Here is a 21,691-nt window from a genome sequence, read left to right on the forward strand (position 1 = left end):
ATAAGCCTGTAAACCATAGTTTCTGGGTGGTTGACAGTGGCGCATCCCATTCTATAACCAAGGTTAAAGAAAGGTTTGTTACTATGAAGGCTAGCAAACAGCACATTTCCTTAGCAAATGGTTGGAAAATTAAGGCTTCAGGTGAAGGTACAGCTTATTGTCCATGTATTAATGAAAAATTGGAAATGTTATATGTATCTAAAATGAAATTTAACCTATTATCTGTAAAAGACCTTGTGAAATGTGGGTTTACAGTAACATTTAAGAATGATAGATGCATTATCGAAAAGGAAGGTAATAGTGTTATTGCCAATTTGGAGAATAATTTATTTATTCTACATGAGAACTCTTTAAATATTGCGAGTTCTGAACCTGGTTATAAGAATAAACAGCCCCATGATAACTGTATACATCTACTTCATAGACGTTTAGGCCATGTAAATTTTAAAATGGTACGTCAAACTGTTATTCTATCTAAGGGAATCAATTTGAAACCTTGTTCAAAATATCTTAACTGTAATGCCTGTAACCAGGCTAAAAGTAAGGTTACCCCTGCAAACCGGTTTAAAGGATTCAAGACATCTAAACCACTGGATTTATTTATTTATTATTTATTTGTGCTTCTAGACCGCCCCCTCTCCCAGAAGGGACTCGGGGCGGTGTACAGTCCATAGAGAATATCACAAAAATACAATAAAAAATTAAATATTAAATATGTACAGTTTGGAGGAGGTTAAAATGCAATTAAAAGAACTGTACAAAGCTGAATAAATATAATTTTTTAAAATCCCTAAAACAGACACAACAGATTAAAAACCCTAAAATAACCAGATAATAATACATTTGCCAGGAGGGACAGTTGTAATTATGCCAGGCCTGCTAATCGGAACAGGTGAGTCTTCAATTTTTGCCAGAAGGAGCGGAGGTCAGAAGTGGTTCTAATGTCGGGGGGGAGGTCATTCCAGAGGGTTGGGCCCATCACAGAGAAGGCCCTACTCCTTGGTGTCGCCCGTTGGCATTGCCTAGTGGACGGCACCAGGAGAAGTCCCTCCCTGTGTGAGCGAATTGGCCACAGGGATGTATGTGGGAGGATGCGATCCCACAGGTAACTAGGTCCCGTGCCATGGAGCGCTTTAAAGATGGTAATCAGCACCTTGAAACGCACCCGAAAAACCACAGGTAGCCAGTGCAGCTCGCGCAGGAGAGGTGTTACGTGGGAGTACCTCGTACTCCCCATCACAGCCCGCGCGGCTGCGTTCTGAACCAACTGCAGTCTCCGGGCGCGTCCCAAGGGCAGCCCCATGTAGAGAGCATTGCAGTAATCCAGGCGGGACGTCACCAGCGCATGGGTGACCGTGCGTAGGGCATCCCGGTCCAGTAGGGGGCGCAATTGGCGCACCAGGCGAACCTGGTGGAACGCCCCCCTCGCCACGGCTGCCACATGGTCATCCATTGACAGCCGGGCATCAAGGAGGACGCCCAAATTGCGCGCCCGTTCCACAGGGGGCAATTGTTCGCCCCCTATGGCCAGCGATGGAATCAGCTGGCTGAACCGAGGTGCCGGTAGCCACAGCCACTCGGTCTTGGAGGGGTTGAGTTTAAGTCTGTTGTCCCCCATCCAGACCCCGACGGCTTCCAAGCACCGGGACATCACTTCAACAGCCTCGTTGGGGTGGTTTGGGGTTGAAATATACAGCTGAGTATCATCAGCGTAGAGGTGATACTCAACCCCAAAACCACGGATGATCTCACCCAGCGGCTTCACATATGTGTTGAACAGGAGAGGCGAGAGGACCGACCTCTGTGGCACTCCACAAGTGAGTGGCCTCGGGGTCGACCTCTGTCCCCCTGTCAACACACATTGCCTCCGGTCGGAGAGGTAGGAGCCGAACCACCGCAAAACGGTACCTCCGACTCCTATCCCCTCCAACCGGCGCAATAGGATACCATGGTCGATGGTATCAAAAGCCGCCGAGAGGTCTAATAGGACCAGGATAGAGGAACAACCTCTATCTCTGGCCCTCCAGAGATCATCGACCAACGCGACCAAGGCTGTCTCTGTGCTGTGCCCGGGTCGGAAGCCGGACTGGCGTGAGTCTAGATACTCGGATTCGTCAAGGTGTTGTGGAAACTGCTGCGCCACCACATTCTCGACAACCTTCGCTAAGTAGTGTGGAAGTAGTGTTTGCAGACCTAATTGGCCCTAAGAAACCTAGCTTAGGAGGTGCCTGCTATATACTCAGCATTATGGACCATTATTCTAGGTATGGTTTCTGTTATGTAATGAAATCAAAGGCAGAAACTTTCCAACATTTTACTAAATGGTTAAAGTTTGTTGAACGTAAGATGGATAAAAAAGTACTTTGCCTAGTCACTGATAATGGGTCTGAATTCACTAATCATAGGTTTACATCAATGTTGGAGAATGCTGGTATAGAACATAGGCGTTCTGCCCCCTACAGGCCAGAACATAATTCATTTATTGAAAGACGTGGTCAATCATTGCAGGCAATGACCAGAACTATGCTGGTTGATTCTGGTTTGTCAGAAAAACTTTGGGGTGAGGCTATAATGTGTGCAAACCATATTCTGAACATAGTAGTTAACTCAACTACTGGTAAGATTCCTTATACTCTTTGGCATGGTAGGAAGCCTGATTTGAGTTATTTACACACATTTGGTGTCCCTGCTTGGGTGCATATTCCCTCACAGACTAGACGGAAGGATCAAAGCAGAGCTAGGAAGATGGTTTTTGTTGGGTACAATTCCAATCATAGATCGTTTAGGTTCTGGGAACCTGGAACTCGGAGAATTATGCACAGTGCTAGTGCTAAATTTTCAGAACATGTTGGTTGGGAGAAGCTAGAACAAGAGTTTAACAAGGTTTGTGATGATGTAGATGTTGATCGTTTGGTTAATCATGATACACCAAATGAGCAGTTAGAGAATCAGTATGGTCCATCTATTACTCTGAAAGGGGAGGAAGATGTAGATGTAGAATCTACTCGTGAGGTGGAACAGGATGATCCTGCAAGTCCTGTATTGCCTAGGAGGTCTACTAGGGACAGGCATCCACCCGACAGATACCAAGCCAGTGCAGTATTGCAAGTTAGCATAGAACCTTCTAGTTTTGCAGAGTTAAGGCTGTATCCTGAAAAAGGAAAAGAAATTGTGGAAGGCAGCTATGGAGAAGGAGTTGAAATCCTTACAGGAATTGAAGGTTTATGAAGAAGCTAGGCTCCCTTCAGGGGAGAGTGCAATTGGCTGTAGATGGGTGTTTAAAATTAAAAACGATGCTGCTGGCAATGCTATTTATAAGGCTCGTTTAGTTGCTCAAGGGTTTTCCCAAACTGAGAGGGATTACGATGAGGTTTTTGCTCCGAGCTTGAAAGCCTCTACGTTGAGGGCAGCATTGGTGTGGGCTGCTAAGTATCGGTGTAATGTTACCCATATTGATGTTGAAACAGCGTATATGTATGCTCCATTGCAGCATACCATTTATATGAAGATGCCACCAGGTGTGGATTCTAATGGCCAGACTGGTTGTTGGAGACTTAAAAAGAGCCTTTATGGTTTAAAACAGTCCGGTTTTGAGTGGAACAGATGCATAGTAAATGAACTAAAAGCTATGGGATTTATTCCAGGTTTGGCTGATCCTTGTTTATTTAGACGGGTAAAAAATGGTTTGATCTCGTTGTTGCTTTTGTTCACGGACGATATAGCTATTATTACTAGGTCTGAGCAGGAAGCTATTAACATTGTTTCACAATTAGAGAGTAAATTTAGAATCCGGAATTTGGGTGAAATTAAGCATTATCTGGGCTTAGATGTGGTTAGAACCAATAAAGGTTTTAAGCTGTCGCAGGCTGGTAAAATTAATCATTTGCTTAAGAAATATAGCATGGAGCTATGTAAGACTGCAAAGACACCAATGGCATTGGAGTTTAAACCTGAGGTTACTGAGGGTACTGGTTTTGATAAGGGAATCTATCAATCTTTGATAGGTAGCCTAATGTACCTAAGTAATTGGTCTAGACCAGATATATCATTTAGTGTGAACCAACTGGCTAGATTCAATGATAATCCTTCAGAGAGGCATTGGCAAGCAGCAAAGCGTGTGCTGCGTTATTTAAAGAAAACTATCCACTATGCGTTGTATTTAGAGCCGAATAGGGATTTAGTTTTGATTGTTTATGCTGATGCGAATTTTGCAGCTGCTATAGATAATAGGAAGTCAACTTCCGGCATAGCCTTTATGCTAGGTGGTGTACTGATTGGATGGAAGTCGATACGACAGAAACACATAAGCTTATCCACAATGGAAGCTGAGTTTTCATGTTTGTCGTTGACATGTACTGAGCTGATATATTGTAAGCAGTTGCTTATAGATATGGGATTAAGTATCAATGAACCTTTTACTGTTTATGAAGATAATCAGGCAGCAATAAAAATGGCGACTAGTTTAGCTATTAAGACGAGATCGAAGTATACTGATTTGAGGTATCTTAATGTTCGACAAAGCATTAAGGATGGCCTGATAAAGTTGGAATATTGTTCAACTGAAGACAATTTAGCAGACAACTTCACTAAGGCACAAAGTTCAGTGAAACATACCTCATCATGTGAAGGTTATCATCTTAGATTGTGAGTGGATATATTGATCTACCCAAAGGGGAGAATGTTAGGGTGTAACCAACAAGTTGGGTAGACAATATATTGCACAAGGCATGTTATGTATCTTTAAGAGAGGAGCTCTGCTAATTAGTAGATTACAGCCTTTAAATTGCAGCTGATGTTGTTGCTCTCTCTCTCTCTCTCTCTTGATTGCTGTATGATAACTGCTGCCTAACTGTTACTACTGTTGCTACTACTTACTGTGTGTAAGTTATTTGCTACTTGTATCCAAGTTATCTTGGTAGTATTGGACTGCTTTTTCTGTGTATGACTTTTTGGCTGTGTTTATGGATTTTGCTATATTCTTCAAAAAGTAAAGATTTATTTTGTTACTTTACTATCCATTATTCAGTGTGGTTGCTTTATCTATCGCACGCTGCGTATACTTTACAGGGTTGCTCTGTTATAACCTCGACCTGGGGTTCATTGCTAGTGCTTAATCGCACCAGTTCCTAACACAAACAAACACTTCCATCTCTTTGCAGCCTCTCTATTCATTCTTCCTACTAAGAAATGCCCCTATGGCAGTGATGGCAAAGCTTTTCGGCACTGAGTGCTGAAAAGGGAGAACTTCGCGCGCACAGGTGAGCTAGTCTGGGCCATGACAAGGAAGAGGTGCTGTCCAGGGGGCATGCCCATGCAGGAAAATGCATTTCTGATTTCTGGTGTGCACATGTGTGGCGGCCAGCAAGTTGTCCGGTTACTGGCATGCATGCACACACGCCAATCAGCTGGCTGGTGCACATAATCATGCCGGAAAATGGAAGATCAGCTCTTCCGGTTTCCGGCACTGCTGCATGCACAAAGGCCAGCTGATTGTAGCGTGCCCATGTGCACCAGAAACCCAGAAGAGGAATGGGTGATGCTGTGCCCATGCCAGGCGACATGGTTCTGTGTTGTGGCCCAGTAGGATCCGGTTGAGTTGCTGATGGACTTGGATAGCGAGGAACCATATGAGTCTGCCCTGGATGATGTAAAGGACCCTGTGCAGGGTTCAGACTCAGAGTAGGGACCAGAGAGGCTGGTTGGCCACCAGGCGTCTGAGGCATGGAGCAGTGGGGAGGATCAAAGGCAATTTGTCCCTGATACTAGATTGAGAAGGGCTGAGAAACGGAAGCAGCAACTCCGTTGGCAGACTCACAGAAGATGATTAAGCACAGGTGGTTGTGGATTGGCCCCTACCAAGAGAGATTATAGGTGAGGCGTTGGGAGGGGACATTTGCAGGAAACAACCATTCGAATTAGTAGTTAAGAAAAATCTATCTGTGTATTCTAGCCGTGTCTGCTCATTTGGACTATCTGCGTTGCTTCATTTGAATTATCTGGATTGCTCTATTGAACGTGAGTTGTCTTGGCCCTCAGCCAAAGGATTTGTTATCTCAGTAATTAAACAGTGGCAAACAGCCAAGCCTGTGTTCTGGTTTATTCACAGGTGTGGAGAGGGGGGTCAGAACAGTTCCTCATGCCACTTTGGGCATGCATGCCAAAAGTTCACCATCACGGCTCTATGGGAACAGTTCTTTCTTGAGATGCTGCCTTGGGATGAACTAGATGTTACAGGGAGGCTAAAGATTACTGGAGAATCATTGTAGAATGAAAATTGGACCATTCAGACACCTCTCTCAATCACTTCATAATTAAATACAAGCAAGAATTCCACCATCGTCAGAAGGTCATTAAAATACTCTTCTAAAAGAGAAATAGAAAGCAAATTCTCTCTCATTAAATTGGATAAGAAATTGAAGGAAAAAAGTGGGTGAGGAATGAAGAACATGCTCAGTGAAGCATAGCACTATCTACACTTTCTTGTTGCGATAAGAAAAAGCTAAGTGCAATTATTTTGAGCTTTTCATGGGCTAAAGCTCACTGCCCCAATAATTGCCGTAAATGGAGATGATAGAATAAATGTTGGAAGAGGGGGGTTGATCATCTAGTCCAGCTAAAGCATCCCGTTAAAGCATCAATGAGTACCGGCATCCTTGATTTATGACCACAGTTCAGCCTAAAATTTTCATTGCTAAGCAAGGAAGTCATTAAGTGAGTTGTGCCCCATTTTGTGACCTTCATGACAGCAACGTGATGCCATGAGTTTGACACCCAGGCTCCAGGACTTAAAAGAACACGAGGAGAGTTTTATCTGGCTAAAGAGAATTATGACAGTTCTGTTTCAGCCTAAACTTCAAATCCATTATTTTGAGCATAAAATGTAGAGTCAGGTCATTTTTTATTGATTATTTCAGTTAGGTGTCACCCAGGGGTTGGTTGCTCCCGGTATTACAGCTGGTTCGGTGCATGCAAAAGCTTTGCAGACGTGCTCTCGCTTCAATTGCACACACGCCAGACGTGCGTCCTGTGTACGTACGCATTTGCACAAAAATAGGTCTGCCTCTGCACAAAATCTTTTAAAAAGGGAAAAAAACAATTTTGTGCAATTACAATTGTTCTGCGCATACCGTGTTTCCCCTAAAATAAGACAGGGTCTTATTTTCTTTTGACCCTCCAAATGTTGTTTGGGCCTTATTATTGGGGGGGGGGGGCTTATTGGTTTGGAGTTGCTGGGTGGCTGCTCTCTTGTGAGCGGGCGCCCGAAGAGCTGGGCACAGCCTCAGGGGCAAACGGGGCTGTGTTGCACTGTCGCAGCAGCGCAACACAGCAGCCATGAGGTGACTAAGCTAACGAGCCGCCGCCACCGCCGTGCTCCGAGCATAACCAGCTTCCAAACTCCGGAGATCCGCTGTCGAGTCTTCCAGCAGCGGCTGCTCTGGGACTACGCTCTATGGTTGTGGGCCAGCTGCCGGAAGACACTCTGTCCCACCAGAGTCTTCCAACAGCCAGTCCACAACCATAGAGCATAGTCCCAGAGCAGCCGCTGCCGGAAGACTTGGCAGCGGATCTCCGGAGTTTGGAAGCCGGTTATGCTTGGAGCACGGTGGTGGCAACAGCAGCGTGGTGGTGCCGATGCCCTGGCCCTGCAGGGAGAGCTGGGCCAGGGCATGATGAGGCTGGGAGGCATGCAAGCTGGGGGTGGAACAGATGCTTGTGCAACTTCCCTTTCCAGCCGTGCAGAGCGCCACGCGGCTTAGCGCCTTTGGGATATTACTGGGTCAGTGAGTGGCATTCTGCCTGGCTGGAAAGGGGGTTTGCCAGGCAGCTGCTTGTGAGAGCAGCCGCCCAGCAACCCCCTGCTCCAGCTGGGCACAACGCCACTCACCAACCTAGCGGTATCCCAAAGGCAGCAAGCAATGTGAGCACCTTTGCCCACCTCCCCCTGACTCCTGTGGCTTGGCGCCTTCGGGATATTGCTAAGTTGGTGAGTGACGCTCTGCCTGGCTGGAGGGGGGAGGTTGTCCAGGGGGCTTATTATTGGGGGAGGGCGTATATTTTTGCCCACAGGAAAAATATGGCATGGCCTTATTGTCAGGACATGTCGTAGTTTCAGGCAAACACGGTACACAGAACTGAAAATGGAGTTCCCGTAGAAGAACCGTTTCAGGGGGCGTGGCAGGCCTGGATCACTGCCGGTTCCAGCGACTCAGGCCGCCAAATCGCTACCGGTTCAGCTGAACCGGACCGAACCAGTAGGAACCCAACTCTGGTGTCACCCAACTTCAAACTGACTCTGGCTAGCTCAAAGTATAAGAACAAGGTTTAAAAATGTATAATGTATACAAAAGCAGTAAACAAGTTGGTGAATTTAGTGAACAACACAGAAGTGTATAACAAACAGAAAAAGTCATCATAACCCAGAGTCTGAGAAAAGAATCAGGTGCTTACTGCTTGTTTGCTGTGAAAATCCTGTGGTCAGGATAGGATAACAACCTCATGAATTAATCTATTCCATATCATTTTATTTCAGGAGTGCTTCTGGACATACAGAAATACTTTAATCTTACAGACGAGACTACGGGCCTGTTACACACTGGTAAAACAATTCTCTCTTCCAGGATTGATAACCTCTCTTAATCTTTTGGTTATGTCGGTACATACATTCTGAAAGTAAATTAATTACTAACTGTGCTTTTAATTTGCAAAATAATGAGGAAAACCAACAGGAACATTTAAATGTAGGGGCAATGGAAGCCAATGGAACACAATAGTTAAAACAGATTTTGCTGTCAGGTCTTCTAAATATATTAGGTTGACAAAGCCCAGAATTCATGGTTTTTCTGCATGGGAATTCTGGGAGTTGAATTCTCAACCCATTTGTAAAATAGGTGTCGATCACCATGATATAAAAAAGAAATTGAAACTCCAGAAAGACTGCAGTGTGGTACATAATCCCTGTGCTTGGAACTCAGGGCAACTTCTAATTCAAAGCTAGGTCAACAGTGAGAGTCAAAAGTTCTATACTGGTTCTATGGTATGATTCATATAGGGAAGCTCTCTGTGTATATTTAAAACAAATAATGCAATTTCCCATCCACCCTGCTTTTGGAAATTATATAATGCCATATAATGCCGGAGGGTTATGACAAAGAGACTATATATCTAGTTTTGCATGCATTGACAGCAGCAAAGATTGTACTTGCAAAATTTTGGAAAAACACCCCATCAGATAAGAATGTAATTCAGAAAATGTTAAATTAAAGCCAACACAGTTCTAGGCTACATCAACAGAGGTATAGAATCAAGATCACGTGAAGTGTTAATACCACTTTATAATGCTTTGGTAAGGCCACACTTGGAATACTACATTCAGTTTTGGTCACCACAACGTAGAAAAGATGTGGAGACTCTAGAAAAAGTGCAGAGAAGAGCAACAAAGATGATTAGGGGACTGGAAACTAAAATATATGAAGAACGGTTGCAGGAACTGGGTATGTCTAGTTTAATGAAAAGAAGGACTAGGGGAGACATGATAGCAGTGTTCCAATATCTCAGGGGTTGCCACAAAGAAGAGGGAGTCAAACTATTCTCCAAGGCACCTGAGGTTAGGACAAGAAGCAATGGGTGGAAACTAATGAAGGAGAGAAGCAACTTAGAACTGAGGAGAAACTTCCTGACAGTTAGAACAATTAATCAGTGGAACAGCTTGCCTCCAAAAGTTGTGAATGCCCCAACACTGGAAGTCTTTGAGAAGATGTTGGATAGCTATTTGTCTGAAACGATATAGGGTTTCCTGCCTAGGCAGGGGGTTGGACTAGAAGACCTCCAAGGTCCCTTCCAACTCTGCTATTGTATTATTGTATTGTGCCAAGATGGACAGACTGACTTTAAAAATAAAAGATAAAGAAGACACAGAATATTACTTGATATGGAATAGATTTTATGAGTGGTTAGAGAAAAGAGGTAGAAATTAGACAAAGAAGGATTACTGCTATGCATGAATTAAATATAAAGATGGTTCATAATTATAAATATGCCAATATAATCAACAGAAGTATAAATAAGCCAATATAAAGGGAAATTTAGCTAAAACTACTCTGTTACATTTTTACTATTCTTACTTGTGTTAATATTTCTCTCTATTTTTTATTTACTTTTCTCTTGTAAATGATATACCCTGACAATCAGGGGCGGGTTGCTGACGGCATTTATGCTGCTTCGGCGTGCATGCGTATTTGCAAATAAAAATGGTCTGCGCCTGCGCAAAATGGTCGGAAAGGGGGGGAAATTACATTTCTGCAGTGAAAATTGTTCTGTGCATGTGCAGAACTGAAAATCAAGATGCTGCCACCGTAGGAGAACCAGTTCAGGGGCGTTGCAGGCCTGGATCACTGCCAGTTCCAGGGACCCAGGCCACCAAGTTAATACCGGTTCAGCTGAACCGGGCCGAACCGGGCCGAACCGGTAGGAACCCATCTCTACGGACAATGCACTGTATTCAAAATGTTTATGAATAAACAATAAGGAATTTTTTTAAAAAACCCTAAATGTTGACAGGAAACTGAATTTGGGACATAATTTCATATCCTGTGCTTTTTAAGAGAAGTCATGGTGGCTAACTTTTCTGAACTTTGGGCCTTTGTGATTATGAAGGATGCTATGTTATGACATTATTTTTCATTTTGCAATTGCTTTCCATATTTCCCACGTTTAAAAACGAACGGCTTGGATTATAACTCCCTTGACATATTGGATTGCTATGATTGCTCGACTTACAACAGTAATAGACACCAGAATTATAATTGTAAGTCATGGCAGTTATTAAGCAGGTCATCATGTGACCAGGCCCAGTTTTATTACGTTTTTTGCAGCAGTTGTTAAGTGAACATGGCAGTCATTAAACGAGTTCCTCAATGGACCTTTTTTTTTTTTTTTGCTGGAAACAGAAGTAAACTCCAGAAACAGACAAAAAATGTCAAAAAAACCCACAATCACATAACCATGGAATATTTTAAATGGCAATAAACTGGATTTAAAATAAAAAGGATATTTGCTTAACTGAATGCATGCATACAGATAATCCTCAACTTATGACCGATCACTTAATGACCATTTCAAGTTATGTTGAACTTCCAAAAAGCTGCTTATGACACATCCTCAAAGTTATGACTATCAATAACCTATTGGTGAGGGTCAAATCTCAACAGTCTTGGACTTCTTGTCATCATTCTCTCGATTTTGCAAGTCAGCCACTCCTTGTAGAAGGAGCAGATGTCCTGCAGACTTAAAGCTACTTTTGTTAGAACAGCTATAGTAATAGTATCTTCAATCATAGAGATATATAGAATGTAGAATAACAGAGTTGGAAGGGACCTTGGAGGTCGTCTAGTCCAATCCCCTGCTTAGGCAGGAAACCCTACACCACTTCAGACAAATGGTTGTCCAATCTCTTCTTAAAACCTTCCAGTGTTGGAGCATTCACAACTTCTGGAGGCAAATTGTTCCACTGGTTAATTGTTCTAACTGTCAGGACATTTTTCCTTAGAATGACCTCCACTCTAACACTCTTCCGGAAGGTGCTGAAGACCTGGTTCTCAGAGCGGGATGGAGCCCATTAAACGGCTCATGTGATGTGTTTCACTGGAGTGGGGGGGGTTATTATATTATTTTATTATGTGATGATTCTCTTTTATTAGTTTTATTGTTTTATATATGAAGATTTTATATTCCTGTAAGCTGCCTTGAGTCGCCGTGTGCGAATAGGCGGCACTATATATTTCCTAAATGAATCAATTAAATGATAGTTGAGCTGTGTTGAAAGTCAAGTGAGGTTGTTCATCATTACTCTCTTTTCTTTTCGTGGCAGTTTTCATTCTCTGTTTCTTGTTCTCGGCTCCTGTTTTTGGATACCTTGGGGACCGATACAATCAGAAAATCATCCTCAGCATTGGAATATCCTTCTGGTCCACGGCTACCTTTTGTAGCTCCTTCATCCCTGCCTCGGTAAGAGAGATGGTTTGCTTTGGTGTATTCCTCTCTGCTCCATTCCAGATCAAATCTTTGTCCTACGGCCAGTCTGTTTAAATATTTAGAGATTATAGAGTGCATGTATCAAGGTCAGCAATATGAGGGCTGAAAAACTCTTACCACATTGCCAAATCCTGTGCAGGAACACAACATCTCATTAAAGATTTCAGTGTCTTCACCTAAGGTTTTCAAAATCTGGTGAAGCGTGTTGATGATGAAGATAATCATTTCTTACATTTCTATTCTGTCTTTCCTGCAGAAATCAAGATGCCATATATATCATGCCCCCCCCAAATTAATTAATAATTAATTATGATGGGATTCGAAATACACAGCAGCTTTTTTGGAAGGTTCAAGTAGGGTTAATAATCTCTCCAGTTCTTCTTTGTCCTTGTTTCTTGGCCCCGTCACTTTTGCATATATTTATCCATAAACCTATTTTCTTTTATTTTCACACAAATCCATTAATTGGATCGTGAAAATGGGCATGTAAATAGTACCTAATGCATATTCTTTTAAAAATGCTGGGTCTTAAAATATGCATTTCTAAGGATATTTTCTTGTTTTAAATTTCCAAAAGTATAATCTGTCCATTTATTTATAAATATAGATTGGTTTCTCACATTGCATTAGGCCAGGGATCCCCAAACCTGGTACCTAAAGACTTGTGGACTTCAACTCCCAGAATTCTCCAGCTAGCATAGCTGACTAGAGAATTACAATACAATACAATAGCAGAGCTGGAAGGGACCTTGGAGGTCTTCTAGCCCAACCCCTGCCTAGGCAGGAAACCTTATACTGTTTCAGACAAATGACTATCCAACAACTCTGTGAACTGAAGTCCACAAGTCTTAAAGTTGTCCACAACTGAACTGAAGTCCACAAGTCTTAAAGTTGTCAAGTTTGAAGACGTCTGCATAAGGCCATTGATTGTAGCAGATATAATAGCTGGATCTTAAGTACTGGATACTTAAGATATAATTAAGATACAATAGCTGGATCTTAAGGACTCTAGAAAGAGTGCAGAGAAGAGCAACAAAGATGATTAGGGGACTGGAGACTAAAACATATGAAGAACGGTTGCAGGAACTGGGTATGTTTAGCTTAAGAGAAAGAAGGACTAGGGGAGACATGATAGCAGTGTTTCAATATCTCAGGGGTTACTACAAAGAAGAGGGAGTCAAACTATTCTCCAAGGCACCTGAGGGTAGAACAAGAAGCAATGGGTGGAAACTAATCAAGGAGAGAAGCAACTTAGAACTGAGGAGAAATTTCCTGACAGTTAGAACAATTAATCAGTGGAACAACTTGCCTCCAGAAGTTGTGAATGCCCCAACACTGGAAGTCTTTAAGAAGATGTTGGATAGCTATTTGTCTGAAACGGTATAAGGTTTCCTGCCTAGGCAGGGGGTTGGACTAGAAGACCTCCAAGGTACCTTCCAACTCTACTATTGTATTGTATTGTATTGTATTGTATTGTATTGTACTGTACTGCTTTAAGTTTTCACAATATTTAGTCGAGCTAGGAATAGTTTGTATATTTAAGATCTACATCTCTTTTGTATTCTGGTGTTAGTTTGCTAAAAAATTTCTATTTTTATTTTCTATTGGATTTTTTAAATAATGCATTATTGCATGTGTCTCTAGAAATAAAACATATTTCTGGTTTAAATTACCGTATTCATGTCAGAAGTAGGAAGAACATATACATTTCTGACAAACAGGAACTGCTTCAAGTCATGTTAACAACCTCAGTTTCAGATCAAAATAGTAGGACAAGCCCAAACTATATGAGTTCTACCTTTTGAATAGCTTTTTTTAGCCATATGACAGTGATTATAAACTTCTATTAAATATTTTCCAAAGTGTCTAATATATATAATTTTATTTCTTTTTGTACTGACCATACTTTATGATCGAAAGAGAATAATTTCACAACAAAAAACTGCCACTTTTTTTGCAGAACAATCATCCACGCTCATTATTCTAAAGATTGCTAATTTCAATCTCTTCTATTTTTTTCCCTAACTTTTTAGAAACGGGCAACATTTTTTTCAGCCTGGGAACAGTAATTTTTAAGGGATCAGTCATCATTTTTGGCTCAATTTTCCAAGGGTAAAAGAATCAAAAGCCACATTTTACTACTTAATCTCTCCCTTTTCTTTCAGGAAAAGTTAATCTAATGGATGCAAAAATTATATGGATTTTTGTGCAATCTTCCCCACACCTGTTAACCAGAGTTTAATATAGAAGCAGGATTGAATAGAATAGGAAAAGAAGACATAGAAAATAGATACAGACCAGTGTGTATCCATAAGAAAATGATTGCAATTAAAATCTTAAAAAACTATTCTAGATATTGGTGAGCATGACTGAATGTGCCCTTTTCAAATTCTCATCTAGATGCCCTGGCTGTTTTTTATTTCACGGGGACTGGTGGGTGCTGGTACCTCCAGCTTCTCCATCATAGCACCCACCATCATTGCTGACTTGTTTGAGAAAGACTATCGGACATGGATGTTGTCAGTCTTCTACATCTTCATACCTGTCGGAAGGTAGATCTAACCATGCTCAAAGGCTGAACCAGTACAGTTGCTAGATATATTGCTATGAGTCATATTTATATCCTGCTTCTCATGCAGAAGTTCAAGGTATCATTCTTAACACTGAGTCACAGTGGCGCAGTGGTTAGAGTGCAGTACTGCAGGCTACTTCTGCTGACCGCCGGCTGCCTGCAATTTGCCAGTTCGAACCTCACCAGGCTCAAGGTTGACTCAGCCTTCCATCCTTCCGAGATGGGTAAAATGAGGACCCAGATTGTTGGGGGCAAGAGGCTGACTCTGTAAACTGCTTAGAGAAGGCTGTAAAGCACCCTGTAGTATAAGTCTAAATGCTACTGCTATTGCTACTCAAACTTTGATTTTATCTCATTGCAACCTAAACCAAGGGACAGCAACTAGTCTAAGGTCACCCAGTTAGTTTAATCCCATATCCATGGACTTTTGTGGCCCTCTAGCAGAGCTGGTGGCAGACTCAGACAGTGAGGAGGTTGGGGAGGAACATGGGCCAGTCCTGGAGTCTGGGGAAGGCTTTGATGAGTGCTCCTGCGTCAGAGGCAGAGATGGGGCCAGGGCTGTCCGACTGTTATCAGCTGCCTTCAGAGTTGGAGATCAGTGGGGCAGAAGAACAGCTGGAGCCTGTTCCCGATGTGCATATGCACAAAGCTGCCAGGAGAAGAGAACAGTTAAGAAACAAAGGCCGACTTGGGAGTAAAGGCACAAGTGAATGGTGAATGGCCCCTCCCACGGGGAACAAAGAGGAGCGAAAGGGAAGGGGAGTTTGCAGGAGACAATTAGTTCAATTCATTAGGGTGAAGATCTGTTTCTGGCTTCTTGCCAAGTAATTGCTGCTACAGCATGGTGTTTGGAAGATATCGGCCTGGCAACTCTCCAAGCCTGATAAAGGTCTGTAGTTGTGAAATCTCATGAAAGACTGTTGGCCGGGACTTTACTGGAGAGGAATTCCCTTTCACCTAAATAAAAGAACTTTTATCGGGACGAGGAGTCTGCTTCATGATCTTGGGAAGCCTAGATCAGAACAATAGGATTCCTTGGGGGAGTGGGCTGGATTATGGGTTCTTGGGTTCAAAATTAATGGGATGGGGAGGGGATTGTGAAAATGGATAGGCTATCATTAGGTATTGAGCTTGAAATCTGTCCTCCATCATTGAAACTTGATTCCTGTGGTGGAAGGATCTTCTGGGGGTGACTTAAGGGATATGCAGTCTTTCTCTCAATACAGGTAGTCCTCAAGTTACAACCATTTCGTTTAGTGACCATTCGAAGTTACAATGGCACTAAATTCCCCCCTCCCCAACACACACACACAACTGTTGCAGCATCTCCATGGTCACATAATCAAAATTTAGATGCTTGGCAACTGGTTCGTATTTCTGATGGTTGTACTGTCCTGGGGTCATGTGATCACATTTTGCGACCTTCTGACAAATGAGGTTGGTGGGGAAGCCTGATTCACTTAATGACCGTGTTACTAACTTTACCACTGCAGTGATTCAACTATGACAACATGGGGGGAAATTCACTTAACAACTACCTTCTTTAACGACAGAAATATGGGGCTCGATTGTGGCCATAAGTCAAGAACTACCAGTATGTATCAGTTCAGAGGTCTCAGTCAAAACCATTTCTAGCTCCCCCCAGAAGGTAGCGTGAAGAAGAATAAGGGGTTGAAAGGATGGGAAGGAGGACACCTGCACAACGCAGGAGGCCGAACTCTGTGGCTTTAAGGGGATCTCTTTCAAGTTGGATTTTTTCCCCTCTCTTGCAGTGGACTCGGTTATATCCTGTCATCTGGAGTGGCGCGTGCAAGCGGTTTTTGGGGCTGGGGCTTCAGGGTGAGTCTTGGTTGGTCAGGTCTATCTTTAAGAGAATCCCCCTGGTTTGAAACGGTGAGGTTCTGTCAATCTGTTAGTAGTGTAACTTCTGCTTTCTCTTTCAGCTGGTTTTAAGACAACGTTGAAAAAGAAATCATGTACGCAAAGGCACTGACATAGTTCTTCAATGTTGGAATTTTTCTCCATGTGTGTGATCTCTCCCTCTTTCTCTCCCTCATCTCTCTTCTATATCTGTCTATCGATCCATCCATCCACCCATCATCTATGTCTGTTGTCTGCCTTCCTTCCTTCCTTCCTTCCTTCCTTCCTACCTACCTACCTACCTACCTACCTATCTTCTCCTATTCATCTCTCTCTCTCATGTATCTATCTATCTATCTATCTATCTATCTATCTATCTATCTATCTATCTATCTATCTATCTATCTATCTATCTATCTATCCATCCATCCATCTATCCATCCATCCATCCATCATCTATGTCTGTTGTCTGCCTTCCTTCCTGCCTTCCTGCCTACCTACCTACCTACCTATCTTCTCCTATTCATCTCTCTCTCTCATGTATCTATCTATCTATCCATCCACCCACCCATCCATTCATCATCTATCATCTAGGTCTGTTGTCTGCCTTCCTGCCTGCCTGCCTATCGACCTACCTATCATCTCCTATTTATCTCTCTCTCTCATCTCTCTCTCTCTCTCTCTCACTCATCTTTCTCATCTTTATCTCCTATTACACACTCTCCCTATATATATATCTATATATCTATCTATATCTATCTATCTATCTATCTATCTATCTATCTATCTATCTATCTATCTATCTATCTACCTATCTACATATACACACACACACACACACACACGCACGTGTGTGTGTGTGTGTGTGTGTGTGTGTATGTATGTATTTGTGTTACAACCCCTGGTATGCCTAAATATGGGAGGAAGGTCACTACTCCCTCTTTCTGTCCCTCCCTCCCATATTTAGGCATACCAGGGGTTGTAACACAAATACATACCTATTTCCCTGGCTCAACTGATAAGGAGGCGAGCCTGTGGCTTAGTGGCTAAGACTTCTGCCTAAGATATAAGACAGCCCAGGTTCAAATCCCAGTAAGGGTATGGGTAGCTGATGAGAGCTAATTAGCTCGAAATAGATCTATACTAGTCTCCCTTTATTTATTTATCAGTACAAATACAACAACACACACACACACACACACACACACACACACACACACACATTATCCTATCCTATCCTATCCTATCCTATTTCTCTCTCATCTATCTATCTATCATCTATCTATTTATCATTTATCTCTATCATCTCCTATTTATCACGTCTGTCTGTCTGTCTGTCTCTCTCTCTCTCCTCAAAATAATGAAGTGGCCATGATAGAGAATTGTGGGCAGGCTTTATCCCCAACATTTCACTCTGCATGGCACCTGAAGACTCTCTTTGAATGATGGCCGGAATGGAGAATTTCTCTGGGGAACAGGTCAGGGGAACATACAGTAAGTGAGGTTCAGCCCCAGTCTGCCATGCTCTTCAGCATGCCACATAAAGCGGGTGCTTCACTGCGTAATTAGGAGCAGAATTAGACGCCATACTGGAAGAAGGGCCTTTATTCTGTATCAGGGGGAATAGAAAGATTCCCCTTGTTGCGATTGTGATGCTGATATGCAAACCATTAAGCATACTGTACAAAATTGTCCACGACATGTGTTCTCTGGTTTCCTAGAAGATTTGCATGAATCAATGCCAGAGGTGCTTGCCCAGATGGCTGAAGGGGGCATCCAGCTACGAAGCGACTGCCAAAGCCCCATACTAGCTTTGTATAGAATTACGTGGATTGTGTGCGTATGTTTGCTTCTCTTTGTCATGTGCCCATCATATGCTAAATAAACAAGTAATGACCTTTCAGCTTTTTGTAATGGTCCTTGCTGACATCACTGTGGCGTCTGTCTCTGCAGGTTACTCCTTGTATGGGAATTACAGGCTTGATTCTCCTAATTATTTTAGTCCCTAAACCAACGAACAAGACGCTCATAGCTGGCAGGCGTACCAGAAAATCAACCTGGTTCGAAGACATTTCTTCTCTTTGCAAAAAGTAAGGTATTTCTTTTCCTGTTCTTGCATAACAGCCCTTCAGGTTTCTAGCCATTATGTTATTGTTCATTGCAGTACCTGTGGTTCTATTGCTTACACTTTTATTTCCTCCTATGTAGCAGAGCATGCATGTAGAGGAGCACATATCTGCTAATTACTAAGGCACCACGAATCTGTCTTTTCAACAGTAAGGCCAGTAAATATTTGCAGACACTAGAGGGGGATGTTGGCTTGTAGGAATCTTTTTTATTTTCCTTGTAAGCATGCTTTATCCTGCAAGTAAATATTTAGACACCCTTTTCCTCAATTGGGGTCTTCCCAATAGGTTAGGACTGCAACTCTCAGGATTCTTAACCAGCAAGGCAATAGTTAAATCTGGAAAAAAAAATACTGTATTTTTCGGAGTAGAAGACACACCAACGATTTGAAGAGGCAAATAAAAAAAAGTTTTTGCACTCTGCAAAAAAACGGACCCAAAAATGGTCCGTTTTTTGTGAAAACGGCCCAGGTTTTTTTTTTCTACATACATACACGGAGGAGGTAACAATTACATATATCACAATAATAATAATAAAATTAACCATTAAAAATACCCCAAATAAAATTACAAATTTAAAAGGACTGTCAGGAGGAGAGGATAAACTACGGTTGAGCCAGGCCAGATAATTGAAAAAGGTGGGTCTTGAGCTTTACACGGAAGGAGCGGAGATCGGAAGTAATCCTGATGTCAAGGGGGAGGTCATTCCACAGGGCTGGGCCCATCACAGAGAAGGCCCTGCTCCTGGGTGTCGCCCCCCGACACTGTTTAGCGGATGGCACCCGGAGAACTCCCTCCCTGTGTGAGCGGATTGGTCGTAGGGATGTATGGGGCAGGATGCGATCCCGCAAGTAACTAGGTCCTGTGCCATGGAGCGCTTTGAAGATCGTAATCAAAACCTTGAAGCGCACCTGGTAGACTACAGGAAGCCAGTGCAGCTCGCGCAGGAGAGGTGTTACATGGGAGTACCTAGTCCTCCCCATAATCACCCGCGCGGCCGCATTCTGGACCAACTGCAGTCTCCGAGTGCATCTCAAGGGAAGCCCCATGTAGAGAGCATTGCAGTAGTCCAGGCGAGACGTCACCAGCGCATGGGTGACTGTGCGTAAGGCATCCCGGTCCAATAAGGGGCGCAATTGGCGCACCAGGCGAACCTGGTGGAACGCCCCCCTTGCCATGGCTGTTACATGTTCATCCATGGACAGCCGGGCATCTAGGAGGATGCCCAAATTGCGCGCCCGCTCCATGGGGGCCAGTTGCTCGCCCCCCATGGCCAGAGATGGAAGTAACTGGTTGAACCGGGGAGCCGGAAGCCACAGCCACTCCGTCTTGGAGGGGTTGAGTTTGAGTTGGTTGTCACCCATCCAGACCCGTACGGCTTCCAAGCACCGGGACATCATTTCAACGGCCTCGTTGGGGTGGTTCGGGGTGGAAATGTATAGCTGAGTGTCATCAGCATACAGATGGTATCCCACCCCAAAGCCACGGATGATCTCGCCCAGCGGTTTCATATATGTGTTGAACAGGAGTGGCGAGAGAACCGACCCCTGTGGCACCCCACAAGTGAGGGGGCTCAGGGTCGATCTCTGCTCCCCTGCCAACACACATTGCATCCGGCCGGAGAGGTAGGAGCCGAACCACCGTAAAACGGTGCCCCCGACTCCCAACCCCTCCAGCCAGTGCAACAGGATACCATGGTCGATGGTATCGAAAGCCGCCGAGAGATCTAATAGGACCAGGATAGAGGAGCAACCCCTATCTCTGGCCCTCCAGAGATCATCAACCAATGTGACCAAGGCCGTCTCCGTGCTGTGCCCGGGTCGGAAGCCGGACTGGCGCGGGTCTAGATAATCATTCTCCTCCAGGTGACGTGGAAACTGTTGGGCCACCACACTCTCTACAACCTTCGTTAAGAAGGGAAGGTTGGAGACCGGACGATAATTAGCTAGCTCCAGGGAAGGCTTCTTGAGTAAGGGTCTCACAACTGCCTCTTTCAAGGCGGCCGGCAGAGACCCCTCGCCCAACGAAGCGTTCACTAGGCCCAGGAGCCAGTCGCGTGTAACCTCCCAGGATGCCAGTACAAGCCAGGAGGGACACGGGTCCCATAAACATGTGGTAGGTCGCAGACGTCCATGTAACCTGTCCAAATCCTCGATGGCAACCGAGTCAAACTCCTCCCAGAATGGTCTCTCAAGACTTGCCTCTGGCGTCTCCACTGGACCACTGAAAGGGACCCATTCCCTCCGGATTTGAGCGACTTTATCCTGCAGATATTTCCCAAATTCCTCTGCCCTGCCCTGTAGGGGGGCTTCCCGCGGCCTCTGAAACAGAAGGGAGCGGGCCACCCGAAACAGGGCGGCAGGGCTGAATAGCCTTTAGGAGGCTTGCAGAGTGCTCCTGGGGGGTGGGGGTGGGGGCAAAAACGAGCAAAAAATGGCCTGTTTTTCACAAAAATGGGCCTGTTTTTTGCCCAAAAAATTTGCATGCATAGCTTTTAGGAGGCTTATAGAGTGTTCCTGGGGGCTGGGGCATAATTGAGCAAAAAATGGCCCGGTTTTTGCTCATTTCTGCCCTCCCCAGCCCCCTAGGAGCACTCTGCAAGGCTCCTAAAGGCTCTGCATGGCCATTTTGGTGAAGGGGGTGGGGGTGGGGGTTCAGGAGGCAAAAAATGCTGTATTCGGTGTATGACGCACCAAGAATTTTAAGTCTCTTTTTTGAAGGAAAAAGATGCGTCTTATACTCCGAAAAATATGGTAATGCTCTGGAAAAGGTAAACCTATCGTCAAAATACTGTTATAGTGCTTTAAGTCTATAGTATTTGTTCTGCAGCTTCACAGATTTTTAACGTCTGAAATTGTTATCATCAGAAAGTCTCTACTCAAAATACTCTAAAATCCTTACTGAATCTATCCATGGAGCACGCTTCAGATGAGGACCAATTTAACTAATTTTTCTGACCTTGCACTATTTATCAGATGATAATTTAATGCGGCAGCTTGGGGGACTTCAAAATGCCATGTCCATCACAATGTCATTATGCAAAGGCCACAATTTAGTACTTGTGTCACAATGTGTTGCACAAATATGTAAGTCACATCACGGC

At 43.7% G+C, this 21,691-nt stretch overlaps 1 protein-coding gene across 5 annotated transcripts in view; it reads left to right on the plus strand.

Moving 5' to 3' along the window:
• The window catches only part of LOC309386263 (protein spinster homolog 3-like), a 65,487-nt gene that overhangs the window by 26,248 nt on the left and 17,548 nt on the right, over positions 1-21,691 (plus strand). For all 5 annotated transcript variants that reach the window (XM_081941428.1, XM_081941427.1, XM_081941426.1 and 2 more), the window contains exons 3-7: positions 8,531-8,596; positions 11,867-12,003; positions 14,431-14,582; positions 16,375-16,441; positions 18,416-18,552. In XM_081941428.1, coding sequence (XP_081797554.1) covers positions 8,531-8,596; positions 11,867-12,003; positions 14,431-14,582; positions 16,375-16,441; positions 18,416-18,552 — 559 coding nt within the window. The remainder of the gene's footprint in view (positions 1-8,530; positions 8,597-11,866; positions 12,004-14,430; positions 14,583-16,374; positions 16,442-18,415; positions 18,553-21,691) is intronic.

This window comes from Natrix helvetica (genome assembly GCF_964273705.1).
Source record: "Natrix helvetica genome assembly, chromosome: 2".
NCBI lineage: Eukaryota > Metazoa > Chordata > Lepidosauria > Squamata > Natricidae > Natrix > Natrix helvetica.